This window comes from Phocoena sinus, chromosome 19 (assembly GCF_008692025.1).
Source record: "Phocoena sinus isolate mPhoSin1 chromosome 19, mPhoSin1.pri, whole genome shotgun sequence".
NCBI classification, from domain to species: domain Eukaryota; kingdom Metazoa; phylum Chordata; class Mammalia; order Artiodactyla; family Phocoenidae; genus Phocoena; species Phocoena sinus.
Window position 1 is genome coordinate 2,079,246 of NC_045781.1, and position 13,357 is coordinate 2,092,602.

The 13,357-nt window shown below is 50.5% G+C and overlaps 1 protein-coding gene across 1 annotated transcript; it reads left to right on the top strand.

Moving 5' to 3' along the window:
• Positions 1-786: 786 nt before the first annotated feature.
• On the top strand, positions 787-12,411 carry LOC116743722. Its single transcript, XM_032612600.1, has 7 exons — positions 787-888; positions 3,243-3,332; positions 3,974-4,065; positions 6,485-6,590; positions 8,918-9,007; positions 10,963-11,054; positions 12,176-12,411. Exons 2-7 carry the CDS (start codon positions 3,263-3,265, stop codon positions 12,356-12,358), a joined length of 633 nt encoding a protein of 210 aa, XP_032468491.1. The 5' UTR covers positions 787-888; positions 3,243-3,262; the 3' UTR covers positions 12,359-12,411.
• Positions 12,412-13,357: the final 946 nt, after the last annotated feature.

Consider the following 13,357-nt stretch of genomic DNA (forward strand, 5'->3'; position numbering starts at 1 on the left):
TTTCATAAAATATATTTTTTAAAGTATATATGTTCACATTTCTGTCCAAACAACACTTTTTACAGGAACTTCTTGGCTTTGTCTACTCCAGGGTCTGGCACAAAATATTCTCTAGGTCAGGGATGGGCAGACTCTGGTCATCCAGCCCGCAGCCTGTTGTGTAAATAAGGGCTGTTGCCACAAGTACACCCATTCCTTACCTAACGTCTGGGCTGCTTTCATGCAAAGTGGAGTAGCTGCTACACAGACCCGATGGCCCAGAATTCTAAAGTATTTGCCATGACATCCTTGACAAGAAAGGTGACTGACCTTGCTTCGTATAGATGCCAAACTGAAATCAATACGGGTGGAGGTGTGAGAATGGTTAGAAAAAGGAGGGAAAATGGTGAACTATTGGGACTGTGATGCACAGTGTAAAAGATATTTCGTGTTTGAGTCCAGGGCACAGGCTGCATACATGTGTTCCTCCGTGTGTGGTGTGTGTTTGTTCATATTCGAAGAACAAGTTTAGAAATACTACGTACTCTTATTTCCTGCACAAGTAATTCTCAACCACTAAAACCCTGCCCAGGGCGACCTTCTAAATTGCTTTCCCTAACGAACGAGGACGAAGAGGCCCCCGACCCTCCCCACTATTAACGGAATCGCAGCGAACACGCTGACGCCTGTGCTGGTGTCAGAGACAGTTTTAACCACCTGACTTGTGTTTGCGGGCGGGGGTTGGGGGGTGTGCGTGTCGCTGAGCAGCTCAGCCCTGTTCATTCGCGCGAGTTTGTCCACCGCGTCCCCGGGCATCTCCGGAGCCAGCTCTGCGCGGGCGCCAAGGACAAGCACTGAGCAAGCCTGCCCGCTCCTGCCCAGCGGCCCAGCCAGAAGCCGGGTCCGGAGGTCAGTCCCGCGGCTGCAGCTCTGAAGCGTCTGCGCCATGCGGCGGGGTCGCAGCGCGGGGCGGGGGGCGGCGGGATGGCGCCGCGGGGTCTCCGCGGGGAGGGCGGCGCTCCCAGGCAGGATGCGCGGGTGAATTCTGGGGAGTGGGGTGCAGGAGCTGCTGCCTAGGAGCCCCTGAGACCCGGTGGTGCCCGCGGTGGGGCCCCTTGAGGAGCCCGCGTCTCCCCTGAGGGCGGTCGGGATGCTCAGGTCCCCGTGAGCCGCGGGGCGACTCCAGGTCCGAGGATTTCTCTGGCCACTAACTGGAGAGGAGACTGGAGGGGACAGAGGAGGCTGGGGTGTCAGTAGTAGGGGTGGCGGGGACTCCGTCCAGGACAGGTGGAGAAGGAGCCCGGGTCCTGGTGCTGAGGTTTTAGGGGGCAGGACGGGCAGACGGGGGACTCTGTAGTTGGATGGAGGAGGAACAGGTTTGCTCTGCACACCAGAGAGGCCGGTCGGGTATCGGGGGTCAGGTAGCGAACTGGCCAAGTAGAAAATCGGAAAATGATACTGCAGGGAGTCCAGAGGGTATTTTGAGAGATGAGGAGCGGGGAGCCCCTCCGGTTGTGTTTGGGGGTTCGCTGAGACGCACAAGAGGTTTGCAGATGAGAAGGGCCTTTGGAAAACAGCTTTTGAGCCGCCAGCGCCTCTGTGCGCCTGCGTGCTGCGGGTGGGGGCAGGGAGCCTGTTTGGGGCGCGCATCTTTGAGGGGCAGCCTCGGGGGCTTGGGTCCTGGGTGAAACTGGGGATGGGCCCTGGGTGTCAGCCAGAGGGGAATTATGTTGGAGAGGGTGATGTGTAATTTCAGCTTCTGCGTCTGCAGTTGTGTGTGCCCCGAGTGTGTGTGTGTGTGTGTGTGTGTGTGTGTGCATGTCCAGGACTGCCTGTGAGGAGGGCATTCAGTACTGACAAGCACGCCTGCCCACCTGAGTGGCGGGGGTCTCTGAGTTTCCCTGGAGTGTGTCTGCAGGTGTGCTTGTGTCGTCATGCCCTGGTTTCCCCAGTGCTCACCTGAAAATGTGTGTTTCCAACAATTGTGTGTGTGTCTATCTGGCCGGGTGTTCCCGCTCTTTGACGCACCTTGTATTTGCACGATTATGTGTGAGGGTCTGTGATGGGTCTCATGCTTCTTAAAAAGGCTTAGGGGAAGAGGTGTTGACTCTAAGTTACCAGATAATATGTTCTGAGTATGTGTGTGTATTTAATCATATTTAATCTTCATGTTTAATAATTTATAGTCTTCCTTCATGGAGGGGAAAACTGACAGCACAAGAGGTTAAATAACCCCTGAATCGGGGCTTGCCAAGTAAAATACAGGATAGTTTCTTAAATTTGAACTTTAGGCAAATAATGAATTACCTTTGGGTATAAGCATGTCCGAAATATTTCATGGGACTTGGCTATACTTAAACATAATTTAGAAAACTAAATAAAAATGATTTTTATGTAGACATGACCCATGCAGTGTTTGAACATACTTATACCAAAAAATATGTTGTGTATCTGAAATTCAAATCTCAGTTTGCTGTGTATTTCTTGTAATCTTGTTGTTGTTCAATCTGGCGAGCTTGATCCGTGAGATCTCTCGGCTCGTGACTGGAAGGCTGGAACCCCCCAGTGCACCCTCCAAACACACTGGCCCAAGTCCCGCGGAGGGTAAAGCTAGGGTGGAGGCGGGGTCCCAGGACCCCACAGCTGAGCCTTCTGCTAGGCACCCTTGCAGCAGTGTTAGCTTCTCCCCAGGGGCTGTGGTGAGGTGTCTGTGGACCGGCCCCCTTCGTCTTCACCGCAGTCCTGAGAGGCCATCACTTGATCATCCTGTACCAGAACAGGCCCCCGAGGACAGGGAAGAGGGGTCCTGGTCTGAACCGTTTGGTCAAGCTGCAGTGTAGCCTTAGGACCAGGCTGAAATACAGCACTGGGAATGCTGGCCATGAGCGTGCTTATTTAGTGCCTGCTGTATATGCCAGACACCAGAGGCCCTTTTGATATCCAGTTAACTGACATTCACTTTCAGGGGCCCAGCACTTCGTGTCATAATATTTCTTGTTTTTCTTAAAGGATCAGAAACCCCACACCCATGGTCTCTGCCCTTGCCCTTGCCAGTCACCATGGCAATCGCTCTCCCCATATCACACACTGGGCCTTGGAAGAACACTAGAGGGAGGCATTGCCAACACTCCCCTTGGATCTTGGGGACCTGGAGACTTGGGGAGGGGATGAAGCTGTCTGAGTCCACCTGACATCTGACAGCGGTGCTGGGGCCACCTGGGTCCCCAGCCCAGACACTAACTGCTCTGGTCTCCTGTCCATAGGGAACACCTGTGGTGTCACGATGCTACCTCTCAGCACCATCGAGGGCCAGGAAACGGAGGCGGTGCAGACCAAGCCGCCGGAGAAAGGAGGTGAGACACACATGGGGTGGAAAACTGTGGGCAGTTGGAAGTGGGGAGGGTCTCCATAGTAAGGCTGATGAGGAAGTGTTGACCCCGAAGATTGATCCCAACCCCAAATATCTCCCGCAGGCTCTTCCTGGGGAGGGGGTGCCTTGAAGGACACCCAGGATGGAACTCCCTGACATCACCTGATGTCAGTGCATCCTGTCACTGCCCTACTCAGAGCTGCAGGGGTCTCCTGGGAGCCGAATGAATTTGGGCTCCTTTTTGTGGCCTGGACACCCCTGTTGTCTTACCCCAGCCCCTTCACCCACTGGCATTCCCTGTCTGTTCCCTGTGGACCTTTGGGCTGCAATTTAATGCATGTCTGCAGGCCCTGCTGTGCAACCTCCAACAAGTGTCCTAACTTCTCTGTGCTTTGGTTTCCTCTTCTCTAAAGTGGGATGATGAGAGTAGCCATCTCAGAGAGATATTATGAACAAGCAAATAAGCTATGATGTGTAAAATACTTAAATGCGTGCCTGGCACAAGGAAACTACTCCACACATATTAGCTCTTGCCAGTGGTTTCATAATGAAGATTTTATTATTATTGAGTTTCTCAAGCCTCAGAGGGCAAGATGGCCTCATGCCTCTTTCCTCCTCCCTCAGTCCTGCTTTCTGAGAACCCTGATGATCCACCAAAGAAGCCCATCAGAATGAAGGGAACAATGTTATTCAGAGTCCTGCCGTTCTGCCCTGTGGTAAGCCTGTTTCTTTCCTCCCTTTGACCAGACTCCTGAGTTCTGAGAGATCCGGAACTTCCTTTGCCCAGCAGAGACACTTGGGTGTCTGTGTGCTCCTTGTCCCTCCCTCATCCCAGTTGTGGCCCCATCCTGTGGGGGACAGTTTTCCTTGAAGATGCTGCCTGCTTTCCTGCCTTCTTTTCTTTACTAATTCCTGCCTCTGCTCCAATGTCACCTCCTCCATGAAGCCTCCCTTGCTCACTTTGGCCTCATTTCTCTCTAACCCCTGCCTTCCTGAATTTTTTTCAGAGTAATTATTGCTACCTGAGAGCACACCTGTATCTGTGTGTTCATCATCTGTGTTCCCTACTCGAGTGGTTCTTGGGGAGCAGCAACCTCCTCTGTTGTTCAATGGCATATCCCCCTGCCTAGAACAGATGTAACCAGCGTTAGGCACTGTATACACATGGGCTGATTAAGTGAGGGAATGAATTACGTAAGGGTCCCTCCTGCGTAGGCAGCTGTGGCTTTGTCCACCTGGACAACATTCCTCCTTCTGCTAATAACACGCTTGATTTTTCTTGGGGGACCACCTGTCTCCATGCCCTTCGGATGGATCTGATCCCATCCTCAGACCAGCTCCAGGTATGCCCCTGACCAGTCAGAGCCAGCAATGCCAAGGTTCCCCGTGATTGTTCCAGGCTGAGCAGGTGACTCAACCTTGGCCAATGAGGCGTCTGCTCTGCCTCTGGGATTCTTAACAGGTGGGAGGGGAGCTTGGAGCGGCCCTGATGGGGAACCAGGGGGGCCCCGGGGAGAGGTCAGGGGAGGCACAGGGTGAGGATGCTCGCAAGAACACGTTTCCTATTAGTGCCTGCAGCAGTCCCAGGGAGGACTCTCTAGAAATGTTATTAGAAGAGAACGTAAGAGTCACAGATTTTGCAAAGCAGTACAAAGGTCATCCAAATTCACCAATTGTTAATATTTTTCTGTTGGTATGTTTTCTCTTGTAAATATAATATGTATATTATATGTATATAATATGTATGTTATATATATATGTATATATTCCTCAGTGTGTATCACCTTAGATATAGAATATTCTCTTATATAGTGTGGTTTTGAAGACCAGAGTCACACCCTGCCACATGCTAATGTTTTTTGCTGTTGTCGTATGTTGTTGTTTTTTACCTTTCCGCCCAATGAGATTCAGGGTAGCTATGATCTCTGGAATACCATCTAATTGATGCCGTGTCTTGCATTTGAGCAGGATTTCAGGTATAATTTTCTTCCCTCCAGCACAGTAACCACGCACTGTATGAGGCTACTTCAATATCAATTAATCAATCTTTAAAAAAATTCAAAACACGGTTTCTCGGCCGCTCAGGGCAGGTTTCAGTGGCCAAATGTGGCCAGTGGCTACTGTACTGGACAGTGCAGATACAGAACATTGCCATGGTCACAGAAGGTTCTGTCTCGGGACTGGGTTAAATATCTTATATTATCAGAATTATCACACAGTGTAGCCACCAGAAAGTGAGGATATGGGCTTGGTGAGAGCTTTTTTATTTTAAGGTTGTTATTTTAAATTTTGTACATAATCAAGACTCAATGGCTGTTTTTATATTACACTCTTTTCATTCTCAGGATCCATATCTTCATAAAGTATTTCTTTTTTAAAAGAAAAACAACAAAGTGTATCTGTTCACATTTCTGCTCAAACTGCCCTTTTGCCAGAGAGCAGCTTGGCTTCATCTACTGAAGGAGCTGGCACAGAAAATTGTCTAGGTCAGGAGTGGGCAGACTCTGGCCATCCAGCTGCAGCCTGTAGTGTAAATAAGGGCTCATTAGCACAGCCACGTCCATCCTTAGGTAGGGTCTGGGCTGCTTTCCTGCAAAGTCCAGTAGCTGTGACACAGCCTGTATGGTCCAGATAGGGTAAACTATTCGCCATGACATCCTTGACAACAAAGGTGACTGATCTGGCTTTGAATAGATGCCAGACTGAAAGCAATACGGGTGAAAGTGTGAGAAAAGTTAGAAGGGGAAAACAAACTGCTGTGACTGTGATGCACAGCGTAAAAGATATTTTGTGTTTGGGTCCAGCACGCATGTGCTTCTATGTGTGTGGCATGTGTTTCTTCATATTCCAGTAAGAAGTTTAAGAAACACTACTTACCCTTATTACCTGAACAACTGATTCTCCTCCACCTAAAACGTGCCATTAGCGACATTTTATATCGGTTTCTCTAACCAATGAGGATGAGGAGGTCCCCGACCTCCCCCAATAGTGAAATTGAAGGGAGCACTCAGATACCTGTGCTGGTGTCAGAGACTGTTTTAACCACCTGACTAGTGTTGGTGGTCAGGGGGGTTGAGGGGGTGTGCGTGACGCTGAGCGACTCAGCTCTGTACATTCCTCGGAGTTTGTCCACAGATTCCCTGGACATCTTCGGAGCCAGCGCTGCGCGGGCGCCAAGAACAAACACTGAGCAAGCCTGCCCGCTCCTGCCCAGCGGCCCAGACAGAACCCGGATCCGGAGGTCAGTCCCGCGGCTGCAGCTCTGAAGGGTCTGCGCCATCCGGGCGGGGGCGCAGCGCGGGGCGGCGGGATGGCGCCGCGGGGTCTCCGCGGGGAGGGCGGCGCGCCCAGGGAGGATGCGCGGGTGCGTTCGCGGCAATGGGGCGCAGGAGCTGCTGCCTAGGAGCCCCTGAGACCCGATGGTGCCCGCGGTGGGGACCCTTGAGGAACCCGCGTCTCCCCTGAGGGCGGCCAGGATGCTCAGACCCTTCCGAGCCGCAGGGCGACTCCAGGTCCGAGGATTTCTCTGGCCGCTGGGAGGAGGGAAGAGTGGAAGGGACAGAGGAGTTTGGGGTGTCAGTAGTAGGGGTGGCGGGGACTCCATCCAGGACAGGTGGTGGAGGAGCCCGGGTCCTGGTCCTGAGGTTTTAGGGGGTAGGACGGGCAGACGGGGGACTCTGTAGTTGGATGGAGGAGGCGGGAGGAATAGGTTTGCTCTGCACTCCACAGAGGTCAGTTGGGTATCAGAGGGTCAGGTAACGAATTCGCTTAATGGAACATAGGAAAATGATTTGTGGGAGAGTCCAGAAGGTAGTTTGGGGGGTCGGGAGGGGCAGGGAGTCCCTGCAGATGGGTTGGGGGTTCACAAAGGACGGATAAGAGGGTTAGCAGATGAAAAGGGCGCTTGGAAAACAGGTTTTGAGCCTCCAGTGCTTCTGTGTGCCTGCGTGCTGCGGGTGGGGGCGGGGCGTGTGCTGGGGCGATTATCTTAGAGCAGCGGCCTCTGCGGATGGGCCCCGGGTGAGAATGAGCGTGGGCCCTGGGTGTAGGCAGAGGGAAATTATGTTGGAGAGGGTGACGTGTAATTTCAGCCTGTGGGTCTGCGTTTGTGGGTGGCTAGAGGGGGTGTGTGTGTGTGTGTGTGCGCGCGCGTACGTCCAGGACTTGTGTGAGGAGGGCGTTCAGTACTAACTAGCAGGCCTGCCCACCTGAGTGGTGGGGGTCTCAGAGTTTCCCTGGAGTGTGTCTGCAGGTGTGCTTGTGTTGTCATGCCCTGGTTTCGTCAGTGTTCATTTGAAAATGTGTGTTTCCGACAATTGTGTGTGTGTCTGGCGGGCTGGGTGTTCCCACAAATTGATGCATCTTGTATTTGCACGATTAAGAGTGAGAGTCTGTGATTACATCTTACACTTCTTAAAAAGGTTTACAGGAAGAGGTGTTGACTCTGATTTTCCAGATAGTGTGTTGTCAGTGTGTATGTATGTGTGTGTATTTAATCATATTTAATCCTCGTGTTTAATAATTAATTTTACTCATTTTTCTGGAGAGGAAAGCTGACAGCACAAGAGGTGAAAGAACCTCTGAAATGGGGCTTGCCAGGTAAAATACAGGATGCTTACTTAAATTTGAATTTCAGACAAATAATGAATTACTTTTGAGTATAATTATGTCCCAAATATTTCATGGGACTTGGGTATTCGTAAACATAACTTCGTATATTAAATAAGTGATTTTTATGTAGACATTTACCATGTGGTGATTGGGACCTATCATGCTGAAATATGATTTTCCTATCTCAAATTCAAATCTCAGTTTGCTCTGTGTTGTAATATTGTTGTTAACTCTGGCAAACTTGATCCTTGAGATCTCTCAGCTAGTGACAGGCAGGTTGGAATCCCCACAGTGCACCCTCCATACAAACTGGCTGAAGTTCTGCCCAGGGTAAAGCTGGCGTGGAGGCGAGGTCCCAGGACCCCACAGCTGAGCCTGCTGCTAGGCACCCTTGCTGCAGTGCTGGCCTCTCCCCAGGGGCTGTGGTGAGGGGTCTGTGGACCACCCCCCTCGTCTTCACAGCAGTCCTGAGAGGCAGTCACTTGAGCATCCTGTACCAGAAGAGGCCCCCGAGGACAGGGAAGAGGGGTCCTGGTCTGAACCGTTTGGTCAAGCTGCCTTATAGCCTTAGGACACAGCTGAAATACAGCACTGGGAATGCTGACCATGAGGTGCACTTATCGAGTGCCTGCTGTACGCCAGACTCCAGAGGCCCTTTTGATACCCAGTTAACTGACCTTCACCTATGATTCCCAGCAGTCTGTGTCATAATATTTCTTCTTTTCCTTAAAGGGGCACCATGGCAATCGTTCGCCCCAAGTCACACACTGGGCCTTGGAAGCAGCTCTAGGAGGCAGGCATTGCCAACACAACCCTTGGATGTTGGGGACCTGGACTCTTGGGGAGGGGATGGAGCTGTCTGAGTCCACCTGACATCTGAGAGCGGTGCTGGGGTTCACACCCAGGCCATCTGGGCCCCCAGCCCAGACACTGACTGCTCTGGTCTCCTGTCCATAGGGAGCACCTGTGGTGTCACGATGCTACCTCTCAGCACCATCGAGGGCCAGGAAATGGAGGCGGTGCAGACCAAGCCGCCGGAGAAAGGAGGTGAGACACACATGGGGTGGAAAACTGTGGACAGGTGGGAGTGGGGAGAGCCTCCAGGGTAAGGCTGATGAGGAAAGGTTGACCCTGAAGACTGATCCCAACCTCAAATATCTCCTAGTTGCTCTTCCTGGGAAGGGAGGGCCCTGAGCGGCACCCAGGATGGAACCTCCCTGACATCCCCTCGTCAGTGGGTCCTGTCTCTCCTCTGCTCAGAGTCTTCAGGGGTGTCTCTTGGGAGCTGGAATCAATCTGGGCTCCATTTTGTGGCCCAGATACCTGCCTGGACTGGCCCTGCATCCAGTTGCCAAGTCAGGAATTGCAGAGTCATTCAGGTGGAAGATGAAGGAGGCCTGGCCCAAGGATTTAGCTGAGGGGATGGGGAAGAGTGGGGTAGGTTGTGGACCCTGCTGGTGGCTTGGTCTCATGAGTGAGGGATTCTGGGTCTGTTGTGATGCTTCCTTTCTGAAACGTCTTACTTTGTGATAATTTTATATCCACAAGAAGTTGCCATAATAGTACATAGAAGTTCCATGGACACTTCATCCCATTTCCCCCAGTATCTTTATTTTATATGATGATACTACAACATCAAAACTAGCCCATGGATATTCGCACAATCCTTGTGTGTTTTTACTTGTGTTTCATCACATCTATAGCTGTGTGTAACCATCATACAAAACAAGATACAGGCCACTTTTTTAGCTACATACTCCCTTACCAGAGGTAGCTACTTTCCAGCTTCTTGTCCAATCTTCCAGAATGTTCTATGCTCACTCATACAGACAAGGATGTGTATCTCTTACTATGTATTTATGTCTGATGTACTGTGTGTACTCTATATGCCACTGCCGGTTCCTATTTTGTCTTCTTTCATTTAATTCTGATCTGACACTTGGTATCTTCCAGTCCCAGTCACAGTGCTTTCCAAGCACCCAATCACTCATGCTTCACAACTCTGTGAGGGAAGGACAGTGATTGCCCCATTTTGCAGATGGGAAATCTGAGGGGTGACAGGGATGAATGAACAGCTCATGCTGGGATTTGAAGCGTTTGGCCTCAGGGTCTTTGACCTTAAGCTCTGAGTCCCCTGTCCATCTTGGGGACTCTTCCCCACAAGATGACAAGTTTGTGTTCCAGCTGTCTGGCATTCCATGGTCTGTCTGTCCTGTGTTCTAATTTATTTAACCTGGTTCGTACAGGTCGCCATTTGGGTTATTCCCAATCTTTGAGGATGACAATAAATGCAAGTAGAGGAAGGATTATAGTTGGGCCATATGGCACACAGAGGAGTATAACCATGATAATGTGTTTAAAAATTGAAATGGAAGCATCAAAGGGGTGTACATTTGTAATTTTGACAGGTTGACCGAATGGTCCTCCATAGAGAGACCGATTTCTATTCCCAGCAGGAGAGTAGGAGTTTCTAAGAAAATATCTGGATTTGTTGGTAGCTTTGAAATATCAGGGGATTTCACTCTAAATCAAGACATCTGTCTTCTGTGGGGAAACTAGACAATTTTCTGGAGAGGCATCCCCACAAGCAGCTGCATATCAGCTGTCCCTTCCTCCTGGACACGGGCTCCCCAGGGTGCCACCATCTCCAGAGACCCTGTTGTCTTACCCCAGCCCCTTCACTCACTGACATTCCCTCTCTGTTCCCTGTGGGCCTTTGGGATGCAATTTAATGCATGTCTGCAGGCGCTGCTGTGCAACCGCCAGCAACTGTCCTAACCTCTCTGTGCCTTGGTTTCCTCATCTCTAAAGTGGGATGATGATAGCAGCCATCTCAATTTAGCTATGATGTGTAAAATACTTAACTGCGTACCTGACACATGTAGCAAGTACTCAACACATGTTAGTTCTTGTCAATGGTTTCATGATGAAGATCTTATTATTATTGAGTTTTCAAGCCTCAGAGGGCAAGGTGGCTTCATGCCTCTTTCCTCCTCTCTCAGCTCTGCTTCCTGAGAACCCTGGTGAGCCGCGGAACAAGTCCACTGGAATGAAGGGAAGACTGTCATTCAAAGTCCTGCCAATCTGTCCCATGGTAAGCCTGCTTGTTTCCTCCCTTTGACCAGAGGCTCCTGGGTTCTGAGAGGTCAAGTACTTCCACCACCCTCTCTGCCCAGCAGAGACCCTTGGGTGGCCAGGTGCCCCTTGTCCCCCCCAAGGATGTGGCCCCATCCTGTAAGGGATGGTTTTCCTTGAAGATGCTGCCCTCTTTCCTGCTTCCTTCTCTTTCCTAATTCCTGCCTCTGCTCCAATGTCACTTCCTCCATGAAGCCTCCCTTCCTAACTTTTGCCCCACCCCCCTGACTTGCTGAATATTTGTCAGATAATTATTGCTACCCGAGAGCATACCTTGTATTTGTTTGTTCATTCTGAAGGGGTAGGAACCAGTTCTGTTGTTCAATGACATATCCCCCTTGGCTAGAACAGATGTAACCAGCGGTAGGCACTGTACACATGTGGGCTGATTAAATGAAGGAATGAATTAGGGAACGGTCCCTGCTGAGGCAGGCAGCTGTGGCTTTGTCCACCTGGATACCATTCCTCGTTCTTTTGGTAAAACACTTGATTTTTGGGTGGACCATCTGCCTCCATGAACTTTGGATGTGTCTGATCCCATTCTCAGACCAGCTCCAGCTATGCCCCTGACCAATCAGAGCCGGCAATGCCAGGGTTCCCTGTGATTGGTTCCGGGCTGGGCACGTGACTCAACCTTAGCCAATGAGGAGTCTCCTCCGTCTCTGGGATTCTTAACAGATGGGAGGGGAGTTTGGAGGGCCCTGATGGGGAGTCAGGGGGGCCGTGGGTAGAGGTCAGGTGAGGCACGGGGGCAGGATGCTCGCAAGAACACCTTTCCTGTTAGCGCCTGCAACAGTCCCAGGGAGGACTTTTGAAGAGGTTTTCTTATTAGGGAATAGTGTGAGAATCAAAGACTTTATAAAAACAGTACAGAGGTCATCCAAATCCACCGATTGTTAACACATTTTCTATTTGCATGTTTCCTCTAATATGAAAATATATAATACATGATGTTGATGGTGCTCAACATCCTGCAACGTACAAGATGCCCCCCTTCCCCGAAAGAATGATCTGACCCCAAAATGTCATTAGTGTGACACTAACGTTCTGTTCTTTCTTCTCTGTTCGCTTTCCTTCCAGCCAAGTGTTTGCTTCACCTATTACTTGGAACAGGATGACCCTGACTCTGATTCCCAATTTCCTCTTGAACCTTCGAAACCTGACCCAAATTGCACCTTCGTTCCTCTGCCTGTGTTAGAGTTTCATGAAATCAAGGTGTGTGAATGTCCCCTGTGCTGTCTCAGCTTTGTCACTGCTTCCTAATACCTGAGCTCCCTCTGCTTCCTGCTCTTGACTCAGCACCCTGGAATCATGCATGCTGGGCTACTGTGATGTAAAATCCCCAAATACAGCTGCTTAAATAAACCGAACTTGATGTCTCTCTCATGATTGTGGTCTGTGTGTAAAACTCCCAGGGCTGGGGTGTTACATCCCCGTGGAGTTGGGCAGCCTTGCCCACCTTGACCTTGGTGCTCTGTGCCACGTGGCTGGAGAGGGCTCACCCCCCATATCCCGTCCACATTGTGGCTCAGGGGAAGGGGAGGAGGATGAGGGAAGGGGAAGCCACACTTTAGTCCTTCAGAGGACAACTCCTACAAGATGCCCAGATCACTTTTCCTTAAACCTCATTGGCCAGAACATAGTCACATGACCACATCTAGCTGCAAGAGATGCTGGGAAGTGCAGTCCCTAGCTGGGCAATCCTGTGTCACCTACTAGCTTCTATTATTACAGCAAAGGAGAATGGATATTGTGTCCACCGCTGACCGGGTCTCTTATGTTAATTTAGCCCCGGCACCAGGCTGTGATGAACACATGAGTGAATAAATGTACTCTTCAATACTGTATCTCTCTCCCATTGACTAGGATCTCCTCCATTTTTACACAAATATTTAGAATGATGAACCTTCGAGCGCTGACCATGTGGTAGGCACTGAGCTAATGTCTTTACACATTTTGATCCACTTAATTCTCACAACCATATGGCTGGTTCTGTTATTATCCATCTTTCCAAGAGAAGAGAACAGAGAGGCACAGAGAGTTCATGTCACTTGCTTCAGGTCACACAGATCATAAGTAGCCAACCCAAGATTCAAACCCAGGCAGGCTGGCTCCAGAGTCTCTGCCAACAGCCACAAAGTCGAAGTTGTCGACTGAAGTAAAAATACACAACATGAGAGGGGTGAATTTCAATTTTACTTGGGGACTTACTGAGGATTAGAACCAGGAGACAGCCTCTCAGAGAGCTCTGAGGAACTGTTC